This window comes from Oryctolagus cuniculus, chromosome 1 (assembly GCF_964237555.1).
Source record: "Oryctolagus cuniculus chromosome 1, mOryCun1.1, whole genome shotgun sequence".
In the NCBI taxonomy this organism is placed as follows: domain Eukaryota; kingdom Metazoa; phylum Chordata; class Mammalia; order Lagomorpha; family Leporidae; genus Oryctolagus; species Oryctolagus cuniculus.
This window is the reverse complement of record NC_091432.1, coordinates 19,584,091-19,610,682: the sequence shown is the minus strand read 5'-3', so window position 1 is coordinate 19,610,682 and position 26,592 is coordinate 19,584,091. Positions and strand designations below refer to the sequence as shown.

The 26,592-nt window shown below is 65.8% G+C and overlaps 3 protein-coding genes across 16 annotated transcripts in view; 2 read left to right on the top strand and 1 right to left on the bottom strand.

The window, feature by feature from the left end:
- The window catches only part of DGKZ (diacylglycerol kinase zeta), a 37,015-nt gene extending 16,009 nt beyond the window's left edge, over window positions 1–21,006 (top strand). For 3 of the 12 annotated variants that reach the window (XM_070071097.1, XM_070071101.1, XM_070071103.1), the window contains exons 2-31: window positions 9,608–9,716; window positions 9,992–10,087; window positions 10,358–10,435; window positions 11,448–11,504; window positions 11,750–11,818; window positions 12,585–12,656; window positions 12,742–12,858; window positions 12,942–13,079; window positions 13,159–13,254; window positions 13,332–13,414; window positions 13,521–13,581; window positions 13,672–13,785; window positions 13,880–14,020; window positions 15,235–15,313; window positions 15,481–15,536; window positions 15,640–15,702; window positions 16,528–16,601; window positions 16,676–16,787; window positions 17,077–17,276; window positions 17,375–17,475; window positions 17,567–17,646; window positions 17,730–17,799; window positions 17,938–17,978; window positions 18,396–18,535; window positions 18,933–18,964; window positions 19,220–19,263; window positions 19,551–19,671; window positions 19,748–19,781; window positions 19,987–20,086; window positions 20,256–21,006. In XM_070071097.1, the coding sequence (XP_069927198.1) occupies window positions 9,608–9,716; window positions 9,992–10,087; window positions 10,358–10,435; window positions 11,448–11,504; window positions 11,750–11,818; window positions 12,585–12,656; window positions 12,742–12,858; window positions 12,942–13,079; window positions 13,159–13,254; window positions 13,332–13,414; window positions 13,521–13,581; window positions 13,672–13,785; window positions 13,880–14,020; window positions 15,235–15,313; window positions 15,481–15,536; window positions 15,640–15,702; window positions 16,528–16,601; window positions 16,676–16,787; window positions 17,077–17,276; window positions 17,375–17,475; window positions 17,567–17,646; window positions 17,730–17,799; window positions 17,938–17,978; window positions 18,396–18,535; window positions 18,933–18,964; window positions 19,220–19,263; window positions 19,551–19,671; window positions 19,748–19,781; window positions 19,987–20,086; window positions 20,256–20,372 (2,695 nt within the window). In that variant the 3' untranslated portion in view covers window positions 20,373–21,006. Of the gene's footprint in view, window positions 1–5,330; window positions 5,434–8,736; window positions 9,470–9,607; window positions 9,717–9,991; window positions 10,088–10,357; window positions 10,436–11,447; window positions 11,505–11,749; window positions 11,819–12,584; window positions 12,657–12,741; window positions 12,859–12,941; window positions 13,080–13,158; window positions 13,255–13,331; window positions 13,415–13,520; window positions 13,582–13,671; window positions 13,786–13,879; window positions 14,021–15,234; window positions 15,314–15,480; window positions 15,537–15,639; window positions 15,703–16,527; window positions 16,602–16,675; window positions 16,788–17,076; window positions 17,277–17,374; window positions 17,476–17,566; window positions 17,647–17,729; window positions 17,800–17,937; window positions 17,979–18,395; window positions 18,536–18,932; window positions 18,965–19,219; window positions 19,264–19,550; window positions 19,672–19,747; window positions 19,782–19,986; window positions 20,087–20,255 lie in introns of those variants that run through there. The other 9 variants (XM_070071107.1, XM_070071111.1, XM_070071112.1 and 6 more) reach the window with 6 other exon arrangements.
- Window positions 21,007–21,193: 187 nt separating this feature from the next.
- Window positions 21,194–23,887, top strand: MDK (midkine). Of its 3 annotated transcripts, none has more exons than XM_051830644.2 (5): window positions 21,194–21,550; window positions 22,365–22,441; window positions 22,597–22,761; window positions 22,873–23,034; window positions 23,570–23,887. In XM_051830644.2, exons 2-5 carry the CDS (start codon window positions 22,366–22,368, stop codon window positions 23,593–23,595), a joined length of 429 nt encoding a protein of 142 aa, XP_051686604.1. In that variant the 5' UTR covers window positions 21,194–21,550; window position 22,365; the 3' UTR covers window positions 23,596–23,887.
- A 1,051-nt stretch (window positions 23,888–24,938) lies between these two features.
- CHRM4 (cholinergic receptor muscarinic 4) lies at window positions 24,939–26,375 on the bottom strand. Its single transcript, NM_001198936.2, has one exon. The coding sequence runs from the start codon at window positions 26,373–26,375 to the stop codon at window positions 24,939–24,941; it is 1,437 nt and encodes a 478-aa protein (NP_001185865.1).
- Window positions 26,376–26,592: the final 217 nt, after the last annotated feature.

Sequence of the window (26,592 nt, the reverse complement as noted above, 5' to 3'; positions counted from 1 at the left end):
TGCTCCTGGCAGGCCTGTAGCTCAGAGCTCCCACAGAGGCCGCTCCCCTGCCAGGGCTGAGCCCCATCACTGCACTCGCCAAAATAGCTGTCTGGGAGCCTGGGCCCGCGCCACCCACGCCCCAGCATCTCGCGGGTTAACAGCTTGCCTGGCTGTCCGCCCCCTCCCCAGCCTGCTGACATTTCAGAGAGGCGGGGGCGGTTGTGAAAGGGGGCAAGCTGGTTCCTGCTCCCCAGCCCACACGGACACCCCACTGGCACAGCCTGCCGCCTGCCCACCCACCGCTGGAAGGCACCCCTGGTGGGCGAGACCCACCTGCCCCTGTTAGGAGGCAGTGTAAGGGGCGCACTGCTGAGACCAGCCCTGGGAGACTCAGGGCGGCCCCAGGCAGCTGCACTCCCTGGGGCGGGGCGTTGGGGGGCGTGTTTTTTACAAAAGCTATCTTAAGGTCTTTTTTCAGCATTAGAGATCCTGTAATGGAAGTGTGCACAGCACCGTGTCCCGCCACCGTGTCCCGCCACCGCTCAGCTCGGGCAGACCGTAGCCTGGCGCCGCACTTGCTTTGGCTCGAGACAAGGCGCCCACATCCTCCTCCCCAGAGGAGGCCCCGATCCTGACTCTGGTGTTTGTTGTAACGGTTCTCCTGCCTGGGTGTGGAGCCCTCGGGGCCTGATCTTACCTGCGCGGTGTGCATTGCCCCCTCAACACCACTGTGCAGACTCGGCCATCTTGAAGCGTGAGCTCCGGTGAACGGCCCGGGGCGGGGGGCACATCACGATGTTTGTGGAGGGCGGCATTAAAAGATAGGCCAAAAATTCTGAAATCCATGCACACGAGGGGCTCTAAAAAGTTTACGAAGAGTGCATATTACGAAAAAGCTATGGATGGATTTCAAAAATGCCTCGGCATCGAAATAAACTAAGCATTCAATTCTGTCTTTCCACAAACTTGGCGACGTGCCCTCTGACACTTCCTTTTTGTGCCCTGCTCATCTGCCCGCCGGGGGACACTGGTGTGAGCAGAGCCTCTGGCTGCCCCAGCACGCGCCACTGCCGCCCGCCTCCGCCCGCCAGTGCTGGCTCGCAGGTGTGCGTCTGAGCCCAGGGAGACGTCGCCCCCTGTGCTCCAAAGTGGCTGCCCAGAGGCTTACACCTCTGGAGTTCTTGTTCTTTGAACTTTTTTGTTGTGATTTTTTTTTAAGATTTTTTTATTTATTTGAAATTCAGAGTTACACAGAGAGGAGAGGCGGAGAGAGAGAGAGAGAGGAGAGAGAGAAGAGAGATATCTTCCATCGACTGGTCCACCCCCTCAGATAGCTGCAATGGTCAAAGCTGCGCTGATCTGAAGCCAGGAGCCAGGAGCTTACAGCTTACTCTGGGTCTCCCACGTGGGTGCAGGGGCCCAAGCACTTGGGCCATCCTCCACTGCTTTCCCAGGCCATAGCAGAGAGCTGGATTGGAAGAGGAGCAGCTGGGACTTGAACTGACATCCTTATGGGATGCCAGCACTGCAGATGGTAGCCTCACCCCTATGCCACAGCGCCAGCCCCCTGTTTGAACTTTTTTGTAAGCCAGGGAATTAGCTACTACGAACAGACCAGTGCCCCACCAGGGACTAGGTGGGTGCTGGCCCCATGTGACAGGCCAGGACAGTGAGGTTCAGACAGGCCAATAGGCTCCGCTTGAGCGCGTCCAGCTTGTCAGAGTGCCCTGGGCCCTTGAGCCCAATGCCCCGTGGAGACCTCGTCCCCGTGACCTCCTGGGCTTCAGGCCCGGTTCCTGCTTGGAAAGTCAGGAAGCCTTGGTGGGGGTACCTGGTCCCTTGGGGTGCACGTGACCCTGGTTTCAAGAGGGACTTTTAGGGGCTGGGGAGGGAGCAGGTGTCAGATGGTTCAGAGGAGGGGGTTCAATTTTGAATGAGGGGAGGAGGGAGACCGCATCTCCAAGCAGATGGGGAACGGGAGCCCAGGCCGCAGACACAGGAGAAGGCAGAGAGCGGGGAGCTGTCACCAGAGAAGAGTGGGGGTGGTGACAAAGCGGCTGCCTGGCCGGATCAGCATTGCCTCAGGGTCGGTCTCAGCTTACCTGTGACAGCCCCCCAGTGCTGGCAGGCCGCAGCTGTCGGCTCACCTGCCGCCCCGCCTGCACGGGGCTGAGCCCAGGCCATCCCCTGTCCCTGCCGCCCCGCCTCCTCGAGGCTGAGCCCAGGCCATCCCCTGTCCCTGCGATCTGGTCACTCTTCAAACCACACTGCCACTTCCAGGCCCTGGAGATGCCATTGCCTGCCGTCCGAGGTCCCAGGGGCTCCGAGAGGGCCTGAGCGTGGGAGCGGCGAGCCGGGGCGGTGGGGGTCTCGGGGAGCCCTGCCAGCTTCTGAAGAGGAGAGGAAGGCGGGCCGTGCAGGGCTCGGGGGGCGTGGGAGGGTGGGCCCGGCAGCATCCCGCCGCCTCTGGCTGAGTGCAGGGCCGCCGGCAGGCTACTTCACCTCCTGGTGCCTCAGTGCCCGGTCTGTAACGTGTGGGGACCCTGAGACCGGCTGTTCATTTCTGGAAGGACTGGTCGGCCAGTATTTACAAAACAGCCGTGTGCGGCGTAGAGCGTCTGTGTTTGCCAAGTAGAGTATAGAAATTACAGAAGGGCGAGGAGGCTGGAGTCTGCCGACCACCAGGCCCAGGTCTTCGCCTTCTGCTCGGCTGAACAGCCGGGAGCCGGGAACCGGCTGTGGGTGCTGGGAAAGGGGTGATGGTGGGGCGGCTCTGGGGGACTCAGTCCCAAGGGACTGGGTATTTCCTCCAGGAGCTCAGGTGGCCCCGGCCCCGCCCCTCCGCACCCTCCCCTACCCAGCATTGTGTCTATTTTGCCAGATCCTGCTCCCCAGGTTGCACGGGAAAAGCCATGGAGACCTTGAAGTGGGCGATGGGCCCCGGGTCCCAGAGAGGCCTCCAGCCATTACTCTCGGGGGCTCCTGGAGAAGAGAGGGAGGTAGCCCCTAAAACGCAGACAGTTACTTTCCGCCGGTGCCCAATAGAGAAGTGGCCTGGGCCCTGCGGCGGCCGGTCTCGGTTGCGGTGGCCAGGGTGGAAGAAGCCCTGCTCTTCCCTTGAGGCCCTGGCCCTCCCCGGCGGAAGAGGAGCAGCAGCAAACGCCGGACGTGTTGCCAGGCCTCGCGCGGGCGTGCCCAGATGCACTTGCAGCCCCCAGGAGCTGGTGGTGTGGTAGGGGAGCGAGACGTGTGGACGCCGCCTTCCAGGGGTCCAGTGGCGCAGAGGCCAAAGGGGTAGCGTGCGGTTGTCAGTGGGAGTGACACCCCATTGTGGGGGGCCGCTGTGAGCAGGCGGGATTTGGGTGCCCCTGGCAGCAGGGCCCAGCAGGGAGCCAGGCACGGCCACACCGGGGCTCTGTTGGAGCCAAGCGCTGTGAGTGCCTTCCTGCAGGAACACGTCTGCAGAATTCATTCTGAATCCGCCGGTCTAGAAGCCCGGTTCTGGGGGCGTCCTGGAACGCTGTGGGGAAGCCACCCTCACAGCTGTTCTCCGAGCGCCCCCGGTTCGTGCCTTTTTCCCTGTGTTGCCGTCTCTCCAGATGGTGCAGAAGCGAAGGTGGTCACGCCACAGGGACAGCAACACCAGCCAGGGTGGCAGCCCCACGCGCGTCCCGCAGTCTGTGCTCATGGGGTGGGGGGCAGAGTATTAAACGTTAATCTTGCACGGCAAGACCCTTGGGCACGGGTCGGTGCTGGTGTTCGCCACTGCTTGCTGCAGGCGTGGGGCCCTCGGGCTCTGCTGGCAGGTGTTTTCGGTTGGTTGGTTGGTTTTTAGTGGAACACCGTTCTGACTGGAACACCTAACAGACTAGTCAGACTTGGGAATCCAGCAGATGTTTTCTCAAAATTGAATGAAGCAAGCTTGTCCCATCAAAAATGGTGTCAGTGATAAAATTTGAGCTTTTGAGAAAAAAAAAAAAAAACCTTCTGGAAACCTTGTTCCACCGTGTAGAGCCCGACAGCTTCCCAGGACTGAGAACTCGGTAAAGAAGCGAGTGCGATCCTTGATAGTTCTTAGCGCCGAGTGGCAGCGTAGCTCAGTAAGCCAACGCTTCCCAGGGTGGAACCTTCGAGACACCGCATAGCCCAGAGAGAAGTTCATTGATGAAGGTTTCGGGTTCCACCTGCCAAGGAACCCTGAAGAAACTGCCGCTCGTCGTATTTGGGTGTAGTAGCCGAGCCGAATACCCACACAGACCCCAGCAAGCCGCTGAGCTCTGTCTCCTTGTCCACTACCTGTCAGCACCAGGCGGTTTCCTCCCTGCTCCCAGGGACAACCCAGGGCAGCCGGCTGGAGGCCAGGGAGATGCCAGCCGCGAGCCAGCTGCTCCTCCGAAGCTGGGTGCCGGAGAGATTTGCAAACACCTGACGTCGTTTTTACATCTTCACTCATTTTTTTTTGCCTTAGAAAATACAATTTATTTTTCATAACTCTTATTTATGTTAGTACCGTGTAATGGATTTCATTGCCTGTAAACATATGAACAGGTGTTTTCAGCACGTCTCAGTTTGAATTTCTGATACAGTCAATAATAATAATAGCTGTCACCCCCATCCCAAATTGAAACCTTCTGGAATCTTCAGTAGTTTCTAAGGGTGGACAGGCCTTCTGGGATCCGGAAGTCATCTGGCTGCCGCTCTTCTGGGCCCTAGGGAGCCGCCGCAGGCCTGTGCGCCGGGGGAGGGGGTGGTGGCATTCCGGCAGGACGCGGGTGACCCAGCTGGCCTCTCCCGGGCATTCTTGACTTTGGCATGAGCCAGGGCAGCTTGGGAAGGCCCCGTTGGCAGGGCCAACAGACCCAGAGTCCGGATCCCAGGTCAGCCACTTCTGAGCTCCGGCCTCCAGTCTCATAACCCTGGGACCTGTGAAACACTCCGCAGGTGTTTATTTGTACCCTTTCTGCTGAGCCGGTGCACTTAGCCGCCTCGGAGCCCCGGAGAACCTGTCGCTGGATGTGAGAGGCCATCAGGTGGCCGGCCGGCTACCTTCTCCATGGACCCTGTCCTGGTAGCTGAGTCTCCGGCCGCACTGGAACTGGCGGAGGCTCGGTTGGGCTGGCGCACAGCCTGGCTCTGTGGCCCCCGGGGTAAGAGGAGCCCGGAGGCTCAGATACCGCCCACCGGCCGCCTGCCTGCTGCAGGGCCTGGAGCCACCGCTGGGAGAGGAAGTGCAGTCGGTTACCAATCAAGCTATTTTCATAACGGCTGTCTCAGGCTGGGGGGAGGAGGGTGGTGAGGGGGAGGGGGCAGAGGAGCAGCCACTGCTGCTCACTCTCCAAACTAGGACTTGCTCAGCAGAGGCCGGCAGCCTGCAGCCTGCAGCTGGAGCGAGTCGGCCCACAGGGACCCCAGCCCCCACCTGCTTGCCCACCGCCCTGCCTTCCAGATCAGGTCAAAAGGGGCTTCTGCAACCCTTCCTTGTCCTCCCTTCCCCCCCTCCCTCCCTCCCTCCCGATTCTGTCTGCTGGCTCTGGGGAGGGGTGGCTCCGGGTGGGCCCGGACACCATGGTTCCCTAGATGAGAGCCTTGCTCTCCCAGGCCCCCAAAGCTGATGGAAAAGGGAGAGGGTTCGGTCATGTCATGGCCTGGCCCAGGCCCGCCTGCTCCCCCTGGGCCCGTTGCTCCTTGTTTTAGTCTTGGCAAGGTCCCCTTAGTGAGTAGAGGCCTGCAGAGGTCAGGACCCTGCCTCCTCTTCCCCACCACCGTGGGGCTGCGGGAGCAGAGTAGCCAGAGGTGACTTCTGGCCCGCAGTCCCCTGGGGAAGCGGCTCTGGGCAGGGGGATACAGTCACCCTGCGTAGCCTCCCCTGAGCTCTGCCCCCTGCCTGGGATGAGCGAGCTGGTGTTTCGTGGGAGTTCCTGCAGAGGCCTGACGCCAGGTGCGGAGCAGACCCCAGGTGCGGAGCAGACCCCAGGTGCGCAGGCTGGCGGGCTCTGTTCCTCCGTGGTGGTGGTGGCCGCCCTGGGCACTCCTGCTTCCCTTTGTGGGCTCCCTCCCCTGCTGTGGGCAGAGACCGACTCCCGGAGATGGCCGGACCCCAGGCCCTGGTGTCTGTGGATGTGCCCCCCGCCCCTGCCCTGCCCTGCCCGTGCTGTCTCCTGCCTCGAATCAGAACCTCTGAGTCTCTGGGACCCAGAAGGGTTGGTCAGCCCAGGGTGTGGCGGCAGGTGCAGGATTCCCGAGCGCTTGGGCTCTTCCATGTGCGACTGGCACTGGGCTGGGAGGCTGGGAGCCCCCTCTGGCCGGTGCCCAGGGAAGCCTTCAGGCCAGCTCCGCCCCACTGGCAGGTGCCTGTGCCCGCGGGTGTGCCTGGCCAGGCGCCTCTGCCCTCCACAGGCCCTGCGAGTCCTTGCCCGTCCTGTCCCCTTGGTAAAGCAGGCTTGGGGCAGCCATTTTGCTGTGCTGTTGGTGGCAGACCCTGCGGGGTCTCCTCTGGCGACCTGCACACCTCCTGGGGCATGTGTTGGGCTAGCAGGGGGGCGTGAGGGAGGCTGTAGACCCCGGCAGGGCTTCTGCTGAGACCCGGAGAAGCCCCTGTGGTCGGGATAGGAAGTGCGGAGTCAGGCGCCTGCTGACCAGAGAGTGGTTTCTATGGAGACGGAGGCACAGGAAGCATGGGCACCGGGGTCAGGACGCTGGGAGCCTTGCAGGACGGACAGTCCTGTGGACAGATGGGGAAACTGAGGCTGTGCACGTGGCCACGGTGCTGGCCTGGCTTGGGCCGCCTTGCTGTCTGCCGAGAGACTCCTGAGCAGATCTGGACTTGGGGCCCCCCAGCAGTGTGCCAATGGAGCACCCCTCAGCGGGGCTGTGCTGGCCGCCTCTGCTCCCTGGCCCCGTGGCCGTGGGTCTGGGGCAGCAGGCAGGGCCCAGCCCTCCCCGCAGCACCTCCCCCACACTGACTGTGGCCTTTTGTTTTCTGGGTGACACTAGCATCAGGCGGTGTGTCCGGGTGACTAATCTCCTCCAGGCCAGGCAGCTGTCACCGGGTGGGGAGTGCTGGCCCAGGCTGTGGCAGCAGCGGGTAGCGGGCCTCATGCCGCTCTTGTCGGGACCCAGAGGGGACCCCGGCCTGGCTTCCAGTGCTGGCTCTGCTGCGGATGTCCCGGAGCCCATGGGCGTGTTGCCGGGCCTCTCCAGGCCTCAGTCTCCTCATCTCTGTCCTGTCTTCCTCCTCGGGCAGTGGTGGGGAGCAGAGATGAGAGTGCCTAGCCTGTCACGCAATGGGTAGTTAGTGGGACTGTCAGTCTCCCTCCTCCAGGTCCCTCCCCTCCCCTCCCCAGCCAGCTGCTCCCCCTTCTCAGGTGCTGGGGGTGGGGCAGAGATCGAGTTCCCACACTGGCTCCTCACTGGCTGTCCCCGGCAGGACCAGTGTGACACAGCGGCTGTTCTTGGGGAGGTTGCGGCTGGCCGGCTGGTTCGAGTGTGTGTGGAGCGGGCGCTCCCTGCCCTTGGGACTGTCCTGCCCAGTTGGTCTGGTGTAAGGGGGCCACTTTTTTGGAGCCGAGAACTCTGCCCTGCCCTTCTGCTCATCAGCGGGACCTAGGGACTCGTCCCAGGCAGAGATCCGGAGCCAAGCAGTCTTGGGCCCTGCTTCTCCAGCCACGGGTGCCCCTCCCTCAGCACCCCTGCACCTGGTCTGAAGCTGCCGACGCCAGCCACGGGGCAAAGCAGAGAGTCGGGTGGGTTGGAGGAGCAGGCGCCATCTCTGGCCCCACGCTGGATTTCCCCCAGCACCTCGGCTGCCACCGCGCTGTCCCATGCTGGGACTTCCCTCAGCCTGTCGCAGCCTCAGGGCCCTGAGAACATCTGATGGAGGCTGCAGGTGGCCCTGGAACCCTGAGCCAGTCCCGGCTCCCTGCCCCTGCGCGACTGTTGGGCACACCCCCCCCCCATGTGGGGGCCATGAGCCTGATACCCTTGGCCAGTGGAGGAGGCGAGCGGGGCACAGCTTCAGCAAGGGTGGAGCCTCGGTGCGGAGGGAGCCGAGGGCTGCTTAGTGTCTGCACCAGGGCCCAGGACAGGGCACAGGGCGGGGAGGGCCTCGGCCTGGGACGGGCATGCCCTGCCCTCCAGAAAGGCCGCACACAGCCCTTGTGTAGCCCACGTGCTTCCCGGGACTCCCACAGATGCGCAGGCGCGCCCCAAGCCTGGGGGCTGGGCGTTTGGCTGGAGGCCTGGGTGTCCCCTCAGTGAAGGGGGGGCGGCTCCTGCGGGTAAGCTGACCCCAGCTCCCTGAAACCTGCTCTCCCGCCCTGGCACCTTTGACCCCTGAGCCAGCACCAAGGGCCGGGAGGGTCTGGGTGATACCAGGCACAGAGAGCCCTGTTTCCTTGTCGTAGCTTGGCGTGTGCCAGGAGGGGCAGCCTAACCTGCACAGGGCAAAGCCAGACGCCCACCCACAGCCAGGGGCAAGCCCTGGGCCCTCGGCCTGCTCTAGCTTCCGTTTTCCATCAGCTTCTGGCAAGGGCTGTGGGCCCAGGGCCCTGTGGATTACGGTGCCGGGCAGGGGAGGCCCCTCCTACCGAGAACTCCTAGGTGAGCATCAGGGCCCCCCTGAGAATACCCTGGTGGCCCAGATGCCCTGTTCCCGGAGGCCAGAGCCGTGGCTGCCCTCAGCCCTCCCTCCCCGGGTGCAGGCTGCGAGCAAGGCAGGGCCCGGCTCCTGATGCTGCTGGTCTCTGTGCCCTACAGCCGCCCGCCCGCCCTGGCCCATGGAGACCCTTAGGAGACACTTCCGGCGGCGGCGCGGGAGTGTGGGGCTGCCCACGGGCAAGGCCCGGCGCCGCTCCTCCGCGGGGCAGGCCTCCTCCTCGCTGGCTCAGCGGCGCCGCTCCAGCTCCAGCGCACAGCTCCAGGGCTGCTTCCTGGGCTGCGGGGTGGGTGCGCAGGGCAGCAGCCGCCGCCGCCGCTCCAGCACCGCACCCCCTGCCTGCAACCCCCGCTTCGCCGTGGAGGAGGTTCCCGGCCTACAAGCCACCGCTGTGGGGACCCGGCTGCTGGGGGCACCCCTGCTGTTGACTGGGCTTGTGGGCATGGAGGAAGAGGAGGAAGAGGGGGTCAAGGAGGAAGATGCGACAGCTGGCGCACCGAGTGCTGCGCAGCCACGCACCGCGACACCAGGGCGCCCCCGGCACTGGGGCGTCCGGCCACGGCTGCCCCTGCCGCGTTGCCTGCGCCGGGCCTCCTCCCACCTGCTCCCTGCCGACGTGGTCTACGGCTGTGCCCTTTGGGGCCTGCATGGCTGCTACCGGCGCCTCAGCCAGCAGCGGCTCTCAGGCCAGCACCTCGGCCCGGGCGGTCGAAGAGCCTCGGGCGCGGCGGCGGGCTCCGTGGTGCCGGCCCGCGTGCGCCCCCTATGCCGCAGGCGCCAGGTAGCCCTACGGCGCAAGTCAGCCGGAACCCAGGCGTGGAGCGCCCTGCTTGTGTAGGTACCGCCGCGGCCGGCGGAGCGAGTGGGCTCGTGCAGGGAGTCTCAAGGTCCTGCCGCAATGTGGGCAGAGACCCCAGGTGGGGCGGGAAGGAAGTGAGGTTCGTCTGGCCTCAGCTGTCGTCTCCTCTGTAGGAAAGCCATCACCAAGTCCGGCCTCCCGCACCTGGCTCCTCCCCCGCCGGCCCCCGGGGCCCTGTGCGGCGAGTCTGAGCGGCAGATCCGGAGCACCGTGGACTGGAGTGTGAGTGGCGTGGCAGGCAGAGGGGGCTGATGTGCCGGAACGCGCTTTGGGCGGCCAGGGCAGGAGCCCGTGGGCCTGTGCGGTCCCGGCAGTCCTGGGGTGGGGGGTACCACCTTTGAGCCAAGCCTTTAAGAGTAGGGACAGTGGGGAAGAGGGGACAGCCTAGCAGAGAGTGGTGGCTGGAGCGAGAATGTCATGGGCGAGAGAAGCGTGGCAGGGCGCATGGCGGGGCCGAGCTGCCTGCAGGCGCTGAGCACGTTTGCCCCGTGGTCTAGGAGTCAGCAACGTATGGGGAGCACATCTGGTTCGAGACCAACGTGTCGGGGGACTTCTGCTATGTTGGGGAGCAGTACTGTGTAGCCAAGATGCTGGTGAGTGCCTGCCCTGTGGCCTGCTGCCCCCTGGCGGTAGAGCAGGGTCTGACTCCTGCTGGCCTGGGGAAGGTGGAAACCAGCTCTCTCCCCTGAGCGCGCTGCCGGTGGCCAGGGGAATGGGGCTTTTGTCCTGATGCCAGGCACCAGGCGGGGGGTCCCCAGCGCACGTGGAGGGGCAGCGCTGGGCCAGATGCAGAGGATTTCTCTGCCTGCCCTGAGGCCGGGTCCGGCTGGAGTGACCTGCAGCCCCCTCCCTCTGTCCCGCAGCAGAAGTCAGTGTCGCGGAGAAAGTGCGCAGCCTGCAAGATCGTGGTGCACACCCCCTGCATTGAGCAGCTGGAGAAGGTAAGTGGCTGCTCGGACCTTCCCGCCTTCCCCTTTGGGCACCGAAGCCCTGGTAGCACATACAGGTGTGTGCACGTGCGTGTGCGCTTTGCACGTACACCGCCTGCCAGGAGTGATCCAGCAAGCGTGGAACCTAGGGCTCAAGGACCCTGGAACCAAAATGCCCCTGCCCACCGCCCCGCGCTGTGTCCTCACTGCCTGGAGCAGGGCTGGCACGGAGAGGGCTCAGTGCGCAGTGGGGTGTGTTGATGAATGACGGACAGCCCCTGTGCCTTTGTGGTCATCCAAACTGTGCCTGGCAGATTGATTCCCTGTGGCTGGGCTTGTCCGGTATCACTCCCAAGCCTGGCTCTGCCGCCTCCACGCTGCCTCTGTAGAGATCTTCCTCGCAAGGCCCTGTCCACGGCGGGTCAAGCCAGGGGTCGTGGGGTTGCGGGGCAGACCAGGGCTCCCCCGCCTACACGAACCTAGGCCAGTCCTCAGCAAAGCCCTTAGCGCTGGGAAGGGCACGAACAAGGAAGGCCAGCGTGGCTGCCTCCCTGGCCCCCGTACACCTCTTCTGGGCTGGGCCAGGGACCAGGACCGGTAGGAAAAGTAGACACACAGTCCCAGGCGTCGTGGAGCCCTTCGGCTGGGGTGAGAGCTGAGCCAGGGCTCAGCGAGTCAGCACCCGGTCAGCTCGGTGTGTGGCAGGAACTGGTGGCTGCATTGTCCAGGGGTGCAGGAGGGTGAGGAGAGGCAGAGGATGAGCCCCCCGGGGCCCCCTTTCATGGGGAGACAGACAGGGAACTCCTCCCTCCCTCCCTGGCCCTGGGCAGAGGAAGGAGAGGACCCTGTGGCTGGTGGGCAGGGGGACTTGAGGGGGGCATCCCGTGCTCGGAGGGCTCCCAGGGGAGACTTGGGGTACAGCTTACTGTGAGGATGACGCTGGGTGACCCCGGCCTGGCCAGATGCCTTGACCCCAAAGGAAGGAAAGTCCCAACCCTTTGGTGGTCACTGCCTTGTTCCACAGATAAATTTCCGCTGTAAGCCATCCTTCCGGGAATCGGGCTCCAGGAATGTCCGGGAGGTGAGTGGACCTCCCTGCAGTGCTGCCCCGGGCCACCAGGGGGCCCCAGCTCCCCGGGCAGGGGAAGGTCCGTGGGGGTGAGGCTGGCTGGCCTGTGGGGGCTGGCGCCTGCTGCTTCCCTCTGTCCCCCGTGGCTCAGCCTCGCCTCCTCACCTCATGCCCCCAGCCCCCAGCCCTCCCTGGTGGACCACGGGCTGCGGGCCGCCCCTCCCCGCTCACTGCAGTAACCTTTCTCCGCTCCCCAGCCAACCTTCGTGCGGCACCACTGGGTGCACAGGAGGCGCCAGGACGGCAAGTGTCGGCACTGTGGCAAGGTGAGGGCTCCGCCCGGTGCAGGTCCACCACTGGCTGTGGCCGCAGAGCCCCAGGAGGGCGCTCAGTCTGCCTGCCCTGACGCGTCCGTCCGCTCTTGTCCCTGGGCTGAGCAAGGCAGGAAGTTCTCTCCGCGGATGTTTGCCGCACAGCTGTGGCGTGCCCAGCTGTGCAGTGAGCCCCTGCCCCGCTGCGGGGGGACCTGTGCAGCGCCTCCCAGAGCCCCTGTGAGCCTGTGCGGGTCTCCCAGACGCCCACGGGGGCGTCGTTCGCTTCCTTGCCTCCATTTTTTTTTTCTTTTAAAGATTTATTTATTTATCTATTTTGAAAGGGAGAGGGAGAAAGGGGTATCTTCCATTCTCTGGTTCAGTCCCTCAATGAAACCAGGAACAGAAACCTGGACTACCATCCGGGTCTCCCACATGGGTGCAGGGGCCCACGCACTTGGGCCATCTTCCACTGCTTCCCCAAGTGCATTAGCAGGGAGCTGGATGAGAAGAGGAGCAGCCAGGACTCGAACCGGCGCCCATATAGGATGCCGGTACTGCAGGCTTGTCGCACTGCCTCAGTGCCAGCCCCCATGCCCCTGCTCGTCTGGCCCCTCAGTCAGCGTCAACTCTCAGGGGCACTTCTCTGTTAGGTTTTTTTTTTTTCCCCTAATTTTGGAAAAGGGCTCCATTTCCTGGGGGAAGGGAAGCTGGCAGCCGAGGAGGGCCCGGTTGTGTGGCCTGGCAGCCCCCGGCGCCCAGCCACCCCTCTGCCCCCCAGGGCTTCCAGCAGAAGTTCACCTTCCACAGCAAGGAGATCGTGGCCATCAGCTGCTCCTGGTGCAAGCAGGCGGTGAGTGGTGCGCCCCGGCTGCCCCTGCCCCGGGCGGGTCCGCAGCCCCCGGCTCTCCGCTCAGCCTCCCCGTGCTCTGCTCCAGTACCACAGCAAGGTGTCCTGCTTCATGCTGCAGCAGATTGAGGAGCCGTGCTCGCTGGGGGTGCACGCGGCCGTGGTCATCCCGCCCACCTGGATCCTGCGCGCCCGGAGGCCGCAGGTGAGTGCCGCGTGCTCGGGCGGGCCCGGAGCCGCCAGCCCGGCCTACCCACCGTGCCGCCACGGCCCCTGCTTCCCTTGCAGAACACCCTCAAGGCGAGCAAGAAGAAAAAGAGGGCGTCGTTCAAGAGGAAGTCCAGCAAGAAGGGGCCCGAGGTCAGGGCCAGGGCCGGCGGGGGTCGGGGGCACAGCGTGGGCTCAGCAGGCCCCAGGTCCCTGAGGGTGCGCCCAGGGGAGAGGGGGGGCGAGAGGGCGGGGACCTCAGGGCTGGGAAGAGCCTCACGGACCCTGTGTCTCCCAGGAGGGCCGCTGGAGGCCCTTCATCATCAGGCCCACCCCGTCCCCCCTCATGAAGCCCCTGCTGGTGTTTGTAAACCCCAAGAGTGGGGGCAACCAGGTGAGTGCAGCCTCCCCACCCCCTCGCCGGGCCCGTCGCCGGAGCCACTGCCTGCAGCATGCCCTTGTCCCTCGCAGGGCGCCAAGATCATCCAGTCCTTCCTCTGGTATCTCAACCCCCGACAAGTGTTTGACCTGAGCCAGGGAGGGCCCAAGGAGGCGTAAGTACCCGCAGGGCAGGGCAGGGCGGAGTTCAGAGGTCATCCAGCTCCCAGGCCGCAGCTCAGATCCCAACCTGTTCCTGTCGTCCCCACCCCCACCCCCCAGGCTGGAGATGTACCGCAAGGTGCACAACTTGCGCATCCTGGCGTGTGGGGGCGACGGCACGGTGAGTTCTCTGGGGGCTGGGGGCGTGGCACATGAGGTCAGCGTGCCCTGCCCGCTCTGCCTGAGCCGCCTCTGCCATGCTGTCCTCCAGGTCGGCTGGATTCTCTCCACCCTGGACCAGCTGCGCTTAAAGCCGCCACCACCTGTGGCCATCCTGCCGCTGGGCACCGGCAACGACTTGGCGCGTACCCTCAACTGGGGCGGGGTGAGCACCCTCAGCAGGGGTGGGCATGTGGCCGGGAGCTGGGGGCGGGGGTCTCAACCTCAGCAGGGGCTCAGGGGCTGCCTCCTCCCACCAGGGCTACACAGACGAGCCCGTATCCAAGATCCTCTCCCACGTGGAAGAGGGGAACGTGGTGCAGCTGGACCGCTGGGACCTCCGCGCTGAGCCCAACCCCGAGGCCGGGCCAGAGGAGCGAGACGAGGGTGCCACTGACCGGGTGGGTCCGCCAGGGTTCCCAGCCGGGGTGCTGGGACGCGGGGTGGTCCCTGCCTCCAAACCTCGCCGCTTACTCTGAGCTTGGGAGTCGTGGTCATTGACTTTAAGATTTAGTTATTTGGCCGGCGCCGCGGCTCACTAGGCTAATCCTCCACCTAGTGGCGCTGGCACACCGGGTTCTAGTCCCGGTCGGGGGGCCGGATTCTGTCCCGGTTGCCCCTCTTCCAGGCCAGCTCTCTGCTGTGGCCAGGGCGTGCAGTGGAGGATGGCCCAAGTGCTTGGGCCCTGCACCCCATGGGAGACCAGGATAAGTACCTGGCTCCTGCCATCGGATCAGCGCGGTGCGCCGGCTGCAGCGCGCCGGCCGCAGTAGCCATTGGAGGGTGAACCAACGGCAAAGGAAGACCTGTCTCTCTGTCTCTCTCTCTCACTGTCCACTCTGCCTGTCAAAAAAATAAAAAAAATAAAAAATAAAAAAAAAGTATGTCCAAAAATAAAAAGATTTAATTATTTATTTGAAAGACTTACAGAGAGAATCTTCCATCCGCTGGTTCACTCCCTAGGCATTTGCAGTGGCTGGGGCCGGGTCAGGCCAAAGCCAGGAGTTTTTGGGTTTTTTTGTTTTCTTTTAAATATTTATTTACTTATTTGAAGGGCAGAGTTACAGAGAGAGGTCTTCCATCCATTGGTTCACTTCCCATATGGCTGCAACGGTAGGGGCTGGGCCAGGCTGAAGCCAGGAGACAGGAACTTCTTCAGGGTCTCCCATGTGGGTGCAGGGGCCCAAGCATTTGGGCCATCCTCCCCTGCTTTCCCAGGCACATTAGCAGGGAGCTGGACTGGAAGTGGAGCAGCCGGGACACGTACTGGCATCCATATGGGATGTGGGTGCTGCCGGGCCCGCCGATGGGTGTTCACTCGGCCACTTGGCAGATCCCTGCCGGGCACCTGCTGTCTGCCGGGCACCGTTCTAAGCAGCGTACACTGTGGCGTCCGTACACAGCGTGTCTGGGAGCAATGCGGGGAGAGGGGCTGGCCGGGCGCTCAGAGGGGCTCACCCGGCAGCTGGGTGAGCTTCGGTGCGGTCTGTGAGCCGTGCCAAACGCCTCTGAGAACGGCTCCCCGGGCCGAGCGAGCGTGGAGCCGCTGGGGGGCCCCGGGGAGGGCACGGCTGCCGGGCCCGGCCCTCATGTTGGGCCCTCTGCCTCTTCCCAGCTGCCCCTGGATGTCTTCAACAACTACTTCAGCCTGGGCTTCGACGCCCACGTCACCCTGGAGTTCCACGAGTCCCGAGGTGGGCAGCCTCCTGCTGCAGGAGGCAGGTGGGGGGTCTCCGGAGACTGGGGATGGGGGGTCCAGGGGCGTCCATGGGAAAGGGCAGACCTCACGCCCACAGCACGAGCCCAGCAGCTCTGGCAGGCTCAGCACGATGGACTGCCCCCATTTCTTGTCTCCACCCAGAGGCGAACCCTGAGAAGTTCAACAGCCGCTTTCGGAACAAGATGTTCTATGCCGGGGTGAGCGGGGCCGCCAGCACGCCTTCCCCGGACCCTGGGCTGTGAGGGGTGGCCCCTACCCCCGCCCCCCACCTCCCGCCTCCGACACTCTCTCGTCCCACAGACAGCCTTCTCGGACTTCCTCATGGGCAGCTCCAAGGACCTGGCCAAACACATCCGGGTGGTGGTGAGTGGGGCGGGTGGTGGTGAGTGGGGGAGGGCAGATGTGGGGGCAAGTGGTGGTGAGTGTGGGTGTGGGTGGTGCTGAGTGGGGGGGGCAGGTGGTGGTGAGTTAGGGAGGGCAGCTGGTGGTGAGTGGGGGAGGGCAGGTGGGGGGCCGGGTGGTGGTGAGTGTGGGTGTGGGTGGTGCTGAGTGGGGGGGGCAGGTGGTGGTGAGTTAGGGAGGGCAGCTGGTGGTGAGTGGGGGAGGGCAGGTGGGGGGCCGGGTGGTGGTGAGTGTGGGTGTGGGTGGTGCTGAGTGGGGGGGGCAGGTGGTGGTGAGTTAGGGAGGGCAGGTGGGGCAGGTGGTGCTGAGTGGGGGGGTGATGAGTGAGGGTGAGGGGTGGTGGTGAGTTGGGCAGGGCAGGTGGGGGCCGGGTGATGGTGAGTGGGGGGGCCGGTAGTGGTGAGTTGGAGAGGGCAGGTGGGGGGGCCGGGTGATGGTGAGTGGGGGCTGGGTAGTGGTGAGTTGGGGAGGGCAGCTGGTGGTGAGTGGGGGAGGGCAGGTGGGGGGCCGGGTGGTGGTGAGTGGGGGCCGGGTGGTGGTGAGTGGGGGGCCGGGTGGTTGTGAGTTGGGGAAGGCAGGTGGGGGGCTGGGTGGTGGTGAGTGGGGGGTGGGTGGTGATGTGTTGGGGAGGGCAGGTGGGGGGCCAGGTGGTGGTGAGTGGGGGGCAGGTGGTGATGAGTTGGGGAGGGCATGTGGGGGGCCGGGTGGTGGTGAGTGGGGGAGCCCAGCGGGGAGGAAGGCCTCCCCGGCGCAGCGTCCCTGAACACCACCCCTTCCTGCCGACAGTGCGACGGGACGGATCTGACCCCCAAGATCCAGGACCTGAAGCCCCAGTGCATCGTTTTCTTGAACATCCCCAGGTGAGGGGGCGGGCGCCAGGCGGGCCCTGTGGCGCCGCGCATCAGACACGGGAGCCGTCCGTCACCTCCCCCAGGTACTGCGCGGGCACCATGCCCTGGGGCCACCCTGGGGAGCACCATGACTTTGAGCCCCAGCGACACGATGACGGCTACCTCGAGGTCATTGGCTTCACCATGACGTCTCTGGTGAGTGGCCTGGCCCCGTGGCCGCAGCGCCTGGGAGTGCAGCCTGAAGATGGAAGTGGGGTCACCCCCTTCCCCGCTTCTCTGGCTCAGGTCTCGCCCTCCCTGCCTCTGTCTGCAACCTCTGGGGTCCCCCCCCGCCGCCCTCCTCTCTGACTAGGTTCTCACCTTCCCCTCCCCTCTGTTGACTGGGGCCCCCACTCCGCGCTGTAAGGGGGTCACTCTGGGCTCCATGCTCCCTGGAAGGAGCAGCGCCCGGGCCCCCCCTGACCCGCGCCTCCCGTGCCCACAGGCCGCGCTGCAGGTGGGCGGGCACGGCGAGCGGCTGACACAGTGCCGCGAGGTGCTGCTCAGCACGTCCAAGGCCATCCCGGTGCAGGTGGATGGCGAGCCCTGCAAGCTGGCAGCCTCCCGCATCCGCATCGCCCTGCGCAACCAGGCCACCATGGTGCAGAAGGCCAAGCGGCGGAGCGCCACGCCCCTGCACAGCGAGTATGCCCCTCTCCCCCCTCCCCGTCAGTCCCTGCGGCCGGGGGGGGGGGGGCATGCAGGGCCGCCGCTGAGGCCCCTCTCGCCGACCCTGCCCACAGCCAGCAGCCGGTGCCCGAGCAGCTCCGGATCCAGGTGAGCAGAGTCAGCATGCACGACTACGAGGCCCTGCATTACGACAAGGAGCAGCTCAGGGAGGCTTGTGAGTGGCAGCGGGGCTGGGCCGGGGAGCGGGAAGGGCAGCCGGGTGCCCAGGGCCCTGCCAGCTGCTGACACGGCGCTCCGTCCTCCAGCTGTGCCGCTGGGCACCGTGGTGGTCCCAGGAGACAGCGACCTGGAGCTCTGCCGAGCCCACATCGAGAGGCTGCAGCAGGTAGGGAGTGCGGGCTGGCCGCCTCCGTGCTGCCCCTGCCGGCCGCCTCCTGACCCGCCCCGCCTTGGCTTCTCTCCCGGCAGGAGCCCGAAGGTGATGGAGCGCAGTCCCCCGTGTGCCAGAAACTGTCCCCCAAGTGGTGTTTCCTGGACGGTGAGTCCGCCCTGGGACGTTGGCTCCTGGCAGGCCCAGCGCTGGCCTGCTCTGTCTGGGGGAGCCCGGGTTGGGGCAGCAGAGGCCCTGGGCCTGCACAAGGACCTCCCTCGTGCTCAGCGACCCTCTCTCCCGCAGCCACCACTGCCAGCCGCTTCTACAGGATCGACCGCGCCCAGGTAAGACTCGGCAGGCCTGCTGCGGCCACGGCTGGTCCCCACCCACCACCCCGGTCAGCTCCCCCTGGTGGGTGGGCTCACCCTGGCCCCCGGGCCCTGGCCCAGCCCTCCATCTCTGGAGAGCACAGGGTTGGCACTAACAGAGACCAAGAAGGAGATGGCCAGGGCCAGGTCCCCTGGGGACAGGCTTGGCAGTGGGAAGAGGCTGGTGGGCCCAACGCATAGGCGCCCACGGCGACAAGGCATGGGGAGGCGGGGAGGGGGAGCAGGACTGGCCTGGCCCTTCCCCGGCCACCCCCTCCCACGCATGTGCTCATAGTGGAGGCTTTCTCGGGTCTGCACCTCATCCCCCGCCGTCAGGGGTCCTGGCAGGCCCTGAGCCTCAGCCTTGACCCTCGGCCCTGACTTCCCCCACAGGAACACCTCAACTACGTGACTGAGATTGCACAGGACGAAATCTACATCCTGGACCCCGAGCTGCTGGGGGCATCGGCCCGGCCTGACCTGCCAACCCCCACCTCCCCACTCCCCAACTCACCCTGCTCACCCACGCCCCGGTGAGTCCCGGCCCGCCCTCCCCCGGCTGGCTGGCTGCTGCGGGCCAGGCCCGGGCTTCCTCCCGCTCCCCGTCCCACCACTCCCCAGCTCTGTACACCCTGCGTCCACTCCTGGAGCCCCACGCCGTGGTGCCGCCCGCCCCGCAGCCACCCTGTGCTCTGGGCAGCACTCCCGCTGCCCAGAACCCCTTATTTATTTGCTGTCTGGGTGCGCTAGACTGTGAGCTCCATGAGAGCGAGGTCTTGTTCCCTGCCTGTACCCCCAGGGCCTAGAACAGTGTGTAGCCGGCGCTCAATAAAGTGTTGAAAGTGTGAAGGACGCCACCTGTCGGGGCCGGGGAGGGTGGCAGGCACGCAGGGCTGAGCGCGGTCACAGCTCATCCTGCTCTGTTTGCAGGTTACTGCAAGGGGACGCCGCGCCCCCTCCAGGTGAGGCCTCTCTCCCTCCAGGGCCCCTCTTTCTCCGTGGGGGTAGGAGTGAGGCTCAGGGGGAGTGGCCCCCGTCATACACAAACTGCCCCCGAGCCTGTGTGGTCTCCCCGCGGTCACGTTCACACACAGGCCCCGCCCCGGGCACACAGGCCCCAGCAGGCACGCATCTCTGCACAGTGCTGCATCACACACGTGACCGCAGCATCCAGGCCTGGCTGTGGCCCCGGCGTGACGGGCGGGTGTTCTGTGCAGGTGAGGAGCTGATTGAAGCCGCCAGGAGGAACGACTTCTGCAAGGTACCAGCTCCAGGCTGCAGCCGCTGCCCTCGGCAGCCCCCTCTGGCCCTGGGGAGTGGGGCCCGTTCAGGTGCTGTCATGGGTGGCATCGGCACTCTGCAGGGTCCCCACAGCAACTGTCTCATTCCACCCATCCCTGGTGTAGCCAGAAAGCTTGGTTGTCCGTGCCGCTGGGGTGAGAGAGGCCTCCGGTCTCTCCAGTGAGACCCCCAGAGGGAGTGCTGTGGGTGAGCAGGAAGGAGGGGCGGCCGGAGGGGGCCCAGCCCTGCTCTGCCTCCTGCCCTCAGCTCCAGGAACTGCACCGAGCGGGAGGCGACCTCACGCACCGCGACGGGCGGAACCGCACGCTGCTGCACCACGCAGTGAGCACTGGCAGCAAGGACGTGGTCCGCTACCTGCTGGACCACGGTGAGCAGGTGCCCCTGGGCTGGGGGGGGAGGGGGAGGGAGGCTGGCCGCTCTGACCATCCCCTTGCCCCCTCCAGCCCCTCCAGAGATCCTCGATGCCGTGGAGGAAAAGTGAGTATCTGGCGCTGCAGGACCCTGGGTGCCCTGGAAATCCGCCCTGCCCTCCCCTAGTGCCTGCCCTGCTCCCCCCCCATTTGGCCTGTCTATCATCCTCTGGGCAATGCCCCTGGCCCCAGGGCCCTGGATCTCCTGCCCTTTCTGATGCCACGGGGAGCCAGGTGGGCGGGGGGAGTCACCAGCAGCCCCTGCCTCGCAGTGGGGAGACGTGTCTGCACCAGGCGGCCGCCCTGGGCCAGCGCACCATCTGCCACTACATCGTGGAGGCCGGGGCCTCCCTCATGAAAACGGACCAGCAGGTGAGCGGAGCTGCGGGGCCGACCTCTCCCAGACCTGGGAGCCAGGCCGGGGTGGGGCTTAGGAATTTGAAACTGTCCAGACCCCCGGAGAAACCTGAGCCCGCGGCAGCCGGGAGGAGCCAGTGGGCTGGCCTCTGTCTCACCCTGCTGGGCCCGCCCCCTCCCCCAGGGGGACACACCCCGGCAGCGCGCCGAGAAGGCTCAGGACACGGAGCTGGCCGCCTACCTGGAAAACCGGCAGCACTACCAGATGGTCCAGCGGGAGGACCAGGAGACCGCCGTGTAGCCGCGAGGCCCTCCCCGGGCACAGGGGGCACCGAACAGCCAGAGGAGCAGCGCCCTCCCTGCCCGCCTCACTGCCACATTCCAGTCGCATGGCCGCGGGGGGACCCGTGTCCCAGGGAAGGAGCCCCGTGCTGCGCCCACCCAGGGCAGGACTCTGAGGAGCACGGGGGCGGGGGGGGGGGTCACCTGTCCACCTCCGCACACACCCAGATCCCAGCCTAACCCGGAGACTCGCAGGGAATTAGGAAACGGGTTGGGCTGGACGGGCCTGTGCAGGGGCCGGGGCTGGGCCCTTCTGGACAGCGGATGCCCGGCTTGGACGTCGGGGCGTGGCCTGCGGCCGGGGCGGGGCTGGGGGCTGGAGGCCCCTCCTGGGAGGCTTGGGGCTGAGGTTCCCCAGGCACCTGGCGTCCAGCGCCCCGCTCCTGCACGACCCCCCTCCCGGGCTTCTTCCCGGAGACTCTGAGCCCGCTGCCGTCGCCTGCCCGCTGCCCTGCTTGGCACCCGCCCCGTGACCCTCCCCAGCACCCAGGCGTGTCGCCGCGGACTGCGTGGCCAGGGGTGGGGGCGGGGCTCTCACGGTGACATGTTTACAGCTGGGTGTGACTCAGTAAAGTGGATTTTTTTTTTCCCTTTCTGCTTTTCTGTCTTTGGGGGGGGGGGTCCGCCGCGTTATCGTCGCGCGCGGGGGTGTGGGTGGGGGTGGGGCTCCCGGCCTCCTGGTCCCTGCCTGGGGGTGGAGTCCGAGGGCCTGCCGGGTTCCTGACCTCTGCCCGGCTGCGGAGCCTGGAGGGGCCGGGGGCGGAGCTGGTTCCTGCAGCTTCCCGCTTCCCGCTGGGACCATAACAATGAAAGTGAAAGAGGTGGGGCGGGGGGCCCGGCCGCGGAGCTACGGCCCTGCGGCCTCGAGCAAGCCCCCTCCCCCAGGCCCGTGGCGGAGGTGGGCGGGGCACAGCAGAGGAGCCCCCTGAGGCCGCGGGGTCCGAGGCGCTGGACGTTCGTTCGCAGACGCCGCCAGGCCGCGCCTGGAACTTCTCAGACGGCTGCTGTCACTTCTCCAAGTTTCACCAAACCGGGCGCGGGGGCTCCTCCTCCCCAACGCCCCCCTCCGCCCCTCAAACCTGCGCTCCGGGAAGGGCGCGTGCGCCCTGCGCGTCCCTTTGGCGCCCCTTCTCCCAGGTGCGGGGCCCGCGCTCCGCCGGCCGCCCAGCATCTCCTTGCCCACTTGGGGGACGGCCCGAGGTGCGGGCCGGCGCTGAGGGGCCGAGGTGGCCTGGGAGGCAGAGCGGGGCCTCGCGGGGACCGGCGCCCCGAGCCCTCCAGAGGCGTGAACGGTCGGGACGCGGGCGCCCGGCGGGGATAGGAGACGGCCCAGGGTCGGGGGCAGGGGGCCGGGACGGGAAGCTGGGGCTGGGGGCTCAGAGTGTCGGGGGCCGGGAGAGTCCGGCGTCTGAGACCTGAGGCCAAGCCGATCACCTCCGGGAAGCCGGCTCGCAGCCTGGGGGGCGCGGGGCGGGAGCGGAGGCGGGGATGGGGGGCGGCGCGGGTTTGAGGGGAGGGGGCGGGGCGGGTTCTTCCCCGGTGGGGAGAGGAGGGGAGGGGGCGGGGGCCCATGTGACCGGCTCAGACCGGTTCTGGAGACAAAAGGGGCCGCGGCGGCCGGAGCGGGACGGGCCCGGCGCGGGAGGGAGCGAAGCATCGCCGGCAGCGAGCGAGTGAGCGCGCGGGGCCGCGGTGGGCGCGCGGCGCCCGCGGCCCGGGGATCTAGAGGCGGGGGTCGGGGGTCGGGGTCTGAGCTGCAGCGCAGACTCGAGGCATCCCCCAGGGAGATGCCTCCTCGCGGGGCAGCCCGAAGTCCTCCGTCCCACCGCCGCCACCTTAGCGGCCTGGAAAGTGGGGCTAGTGGGGCTGGGCGGCGTAAGCTCACGGTCCCCGGGGAGGGGGCCGGGGCTGGGCGAGGGACTCTGACCCGTGTTCTCCCCCCACCCCCCAGGATGCAGCACCGAGGCGTCCTCCTCCTCACCCTTCTCGCCCTGCTGGCGCTCACCTCCGCGGTGGCCAAAAAGAAAGGTGACGGGGACATACGTGGCAGGGAGGGGTCGCCGAGGGAGGGCCCGGGGCCGGGAAGGTGAGGCCCGCCACTTCGGGGCTGGCCACCTGGGTCGTGAGCCCGGGACTCCAGCCCAGGCGGTCCCCGCGTGAACCCCGCGCCCGGTGCGTTGCAGACAAGGTGAAGGGCGGCCCGGGCAGCGAGTGCGCCGAGTGGACCTGGGGCCCCTGCACCCCCAGCAGCAAGGACTGCGGCGTGGGTTTCCGCGAGGGCACCTGTGGCGCCCAGACACAGCGCATCCGGTGCAGGCTGCCCTGCAACTGGAAGAAGGAGTTTGGAGGTGAGTTGGGGAGGGGGGCGCAGGGGAGGGCAGGAAACGAGGTGCGGGGGGCGGGGCGGAACCTCGCTGAAACCTCGGCTGACCTCGGCCCCGGGCGCTCTCTCCCGCCAGCGGACTGCAAGTACAAGTTTGATAGCTGGGGCGCGTGTGATGGGGGCACGGGCACCAAAGCCCGCCAAGGCACCCTGAAGAAGGCTCGGTACAATGCCCAGTGCCAGGAGACCATCCGCGTGACCAAGCCCTGCACCCCCAAGACCAAAGCCAAGGCCAAAGGTCGTGGTGGGGGGAAGGCTGGGGGGTGGGCACAAGACCTGGCTGCCACTTGGGAGGGCAGGAGCCAAGTCTGGAGCTCTGGGTCCCTGCCAGTGACTTGGTGACACCTTAGAGCTGCAGGTACCAGAGAGTGGCCCTGGGAAGAAGTGCAGGCTGTTGGCACATCTGGCTTAGGGTTCCGCGGGCACTGTCCCCGCAGGCTTGTCTTTGTCACCCCTGCGGCCAGAGGCAGCATCTGGCCCTGCCACGCTCAACCACGCTGCCTGTGGCTCTTAGCTCCATCCGCCTTGCAGCAGCCTGGGGGGAGCAACAGGGCTGCTGGGACCAAGCCTGGGCTTGGGAGCCTGGTTTTCCGGTGGCAGGTAGAAAGCTAGGACTGGGGATATCCCGACATCATCATGGCCGCCCAGTCCCACCTGCTTCCGGGTTGGCTTCCCGGAAGCCACCAGGGGGCAGGATTGTCATTGGGTGTGTAGGGGGCGGGGGCTCTACCTGGCCACCTCTGCTCTGCTCATGCGTGTTTCCTGTTTTACAGCCAAGAAAGGGAAGGCAAAGGACTAGAGGCCAGACTGGGAAGCCCAGGAGCCCCGGCCTCACCTGGGGCCCCGCCATGGGCGCCCTCCCACGGGCCGAAGATGGAACCCACCAGTGCCTTTGTCTATGCTTAGCTTTATCAATCACGCCCTGCCTCTTCCCTGTCCCTCCCCCACACACCCCCAAGTGCCCAAAGTGGGGAGGGACAAGGGATTCTGGGAGCTCCCCCCCAAGGGATTTGACTCCCACCACCCCCTGTTGTCCCCCCCTCTATGAAATGTTACTAAGAAAACAAATAAACCAACTTTTCCCAATAAAATCTTTTCTTTTTTAATATATAAAAGCCCCTCTCTGGGGAGTTGGCTGTGGAGCTTTGTTTTTGGGGACTGGTGGTTATAAGGCCTGGGGGCTTGGTGGCAGGTGCCCCCCAGGGCTCATGGAAAAAGCAAAAATGGAAGTGCTCCCCCCACCGAGCCCAGCCCTCTAAGCCTGGCTGGCCTCAGCTCTCCCAGGCTGGGGCGGGGCGGGGGGGGGACCAGCAGCTCTCAGCTGGAGATGGCAGAAATGGGGGTTGCATACTCACTGAAGCCCGGGGGTCCACAGGCCTCCCCCATACCCCTGCAGAAGCCAGAGCGAGGCTCAACGGGGGCAGGTGGAAACCCTGGCCACAGCCACCGCCACTGCACCCAGACTCCTGTGGTTGGGGACAATCCCCGGGAGAGGTGGGCCACTCAGCTCAGCCTGGAGCTACAGGAGGCTGAGACTGGTTCCTGAGTGTGAATCCTGGCCTCCCTGATGCCCCAGCTGGATGTGACGGGCAGGACTGGGGGCGGGAGGGGGGGGTGGCTGGCCGCTTCGTGCCTACCATCCATCCAGCGCCTGGCTGAGGAGCTGCCGCCTGGGGAGATTCCTGCCCCTGGGGTGAGATGTGGGGAGGGGGCTGAGCCGACATGCAGGGTGCAAGGGGGCGGAAAGCACCGATGACAGCAGAACAGGGGACCCCACCCTTCCGCTCCCCCTGGAGCCCAGCACCTCAGCTCTTCCCTAGTCTAGTCTCTAGACTGCTGCCGCCCAGCCGGACACCACGGGGCAGGTGCACCTCCCAAGCCTGGGCGGTGGAGATGGGCCAGGGGAGTCCCAGTTCAGACACTCCTGGGGCTGAGCCTCCTCAGCCTGGGCCGAGAGATCCGGCCTCCGGATGCAGCCAGATCTGCTTCCTGAGCCTCACGCGGTCTCAAGAGCCCTCAGGCCTCTTCAGCAACCGTGACCACAGAGCGGTGCCTCCAGCTGTCTCGCCCACAGCAGGTGAGCCGTGTGGTCCCCCAGCACACACACGCGACACCAGCCCCTCCTAGGGCACCGCTGCCTGCCTACCTGGCAGTGCCGATGTTCCGATACTGGCACAGCAGAAGGTGCCGGAAGGTCTTTTTAAAGGTGGCGTTGCAGAGCGCATAGCAGGCGGGGTTGATGGTGCTGTTGACGTAACAGAGCCAGTAGCCGATGGACCACACTGTGTCGGGGATGCAGCTCTGGCAGAAGGTGTTCACCAGAACCATGACGTTGTAGGGAGTCCAGGTGAGGATAAAGGCCAGCAGAATGGCAAAGATGGTCCGAGTCACCTTGCGCTCCCGGGCCGCCATCTGCCGCTTTTTACGCACTTGGTTGCGAGCGATGCTGGCAAACTTGCGGGCCACGTTGGCCGCCGGACGCATGCCAGCTGGCGTGGCAGGCACAATCTCGATGGCTGTCACACACTCATTGCCTGTCTGCTTCGTCACAATCTGGATCTTGGACCACTTGGAGGCCGGGTTGAGGGTCCTTGGTTGCAGGGGCGGGGCGGACATGGCAGGCGTGGTGGCCTCTGCGGTGGACAGCTCTGTGGCTGGCCGCTCCTTGGTGTTCTGAGTGGCACTGCCCGAGCTGGATTCGTTGGAAGTGTCCTTGTCGGCCATGGGGCGCGGGGGCGGCGGCAGGGCTGGGGGCGGGGCCTCCTCCAGCTTCCCGTTGCGCAGTTCCTCCCGGGCGGCTTCTCCCGGTGGGGGTTTCTTGACACTCTGCTTCATCAGGGGGCTCTTGAGAAAGGCCAAGGTCTTGGCCTTCTTCTCCTTCTGGCCTTCAGGCCGGTGCTTGTGGACCCGGCTGCGGCTGGCCAGGGAGATGTGAATGTAGAGCACCGTCATGATGACCACGGGCAGGTAGAAGGCAGCAATGGCCGTGCCGAAGGTCACGGCCGGGTTGGACAGGAACTGGATGAAGCACTGGTTGTCTGGTACCGTCCTCTTGCCCACCACAAACTGCCAGAACAAGATAGCAGGCGCCCAGAGCACAAAGGACAGGACCCAGGCAGCAGCAATCATGAGGCCCGCCATCTTGGTGGTTCGCCGGGCAGGGTAGGTGAGGGGCTTGGTGACGCAGAAGTAGCGGTCAAAGCTGATGATGAGAAGGTTCATGACAGAGGCGTTGCTCACCACGTAGTCCAGGGCCAGCCACAGGTCGCAGACCACGGCGCCCAGCGGCCAGTAGCCCTTGATGATGTACACGGTGTAGAGGTTCATGGAGAAGGCGCCTATGATGAGATCGGCGCAGGCCAGGCTGAACAGGAAGTAGTTGTTGACTGTCTGCAGCTGCCTGTTGACCTTGATGGACAGCATCACCAGGACGTTGCCCACCACGGTCACCAGGCTCAGCGAGCCCGTCACTGTGGCGATGAACACCATCTCCACTGTCTCGTAGCGGTTGTGGGCTGATGTGACCAGGCGCACAGACTGGTTGCTGGAGCTGCCGTTGACTGGGGTGAAGTTCGCCATTTTGGTCAGCAGTGGTGGGCGGACAGTGGCTGGGGGGAGGAAGGAGAGAGAAGGGGGTAAACTGCTGCAGGGGTCCTGCAGAGGGTAACTGGAGTCGGGGGGCAGGGAGGACGCAAGAGCACTGTTCCCATCACCCCTCAGCTGTTCACGCCCTGAGAGTCCTTGGAGGCCCTATGACATGCCGAGCACTGGGGTCCCAGAGGTGACCCGTTAGTCA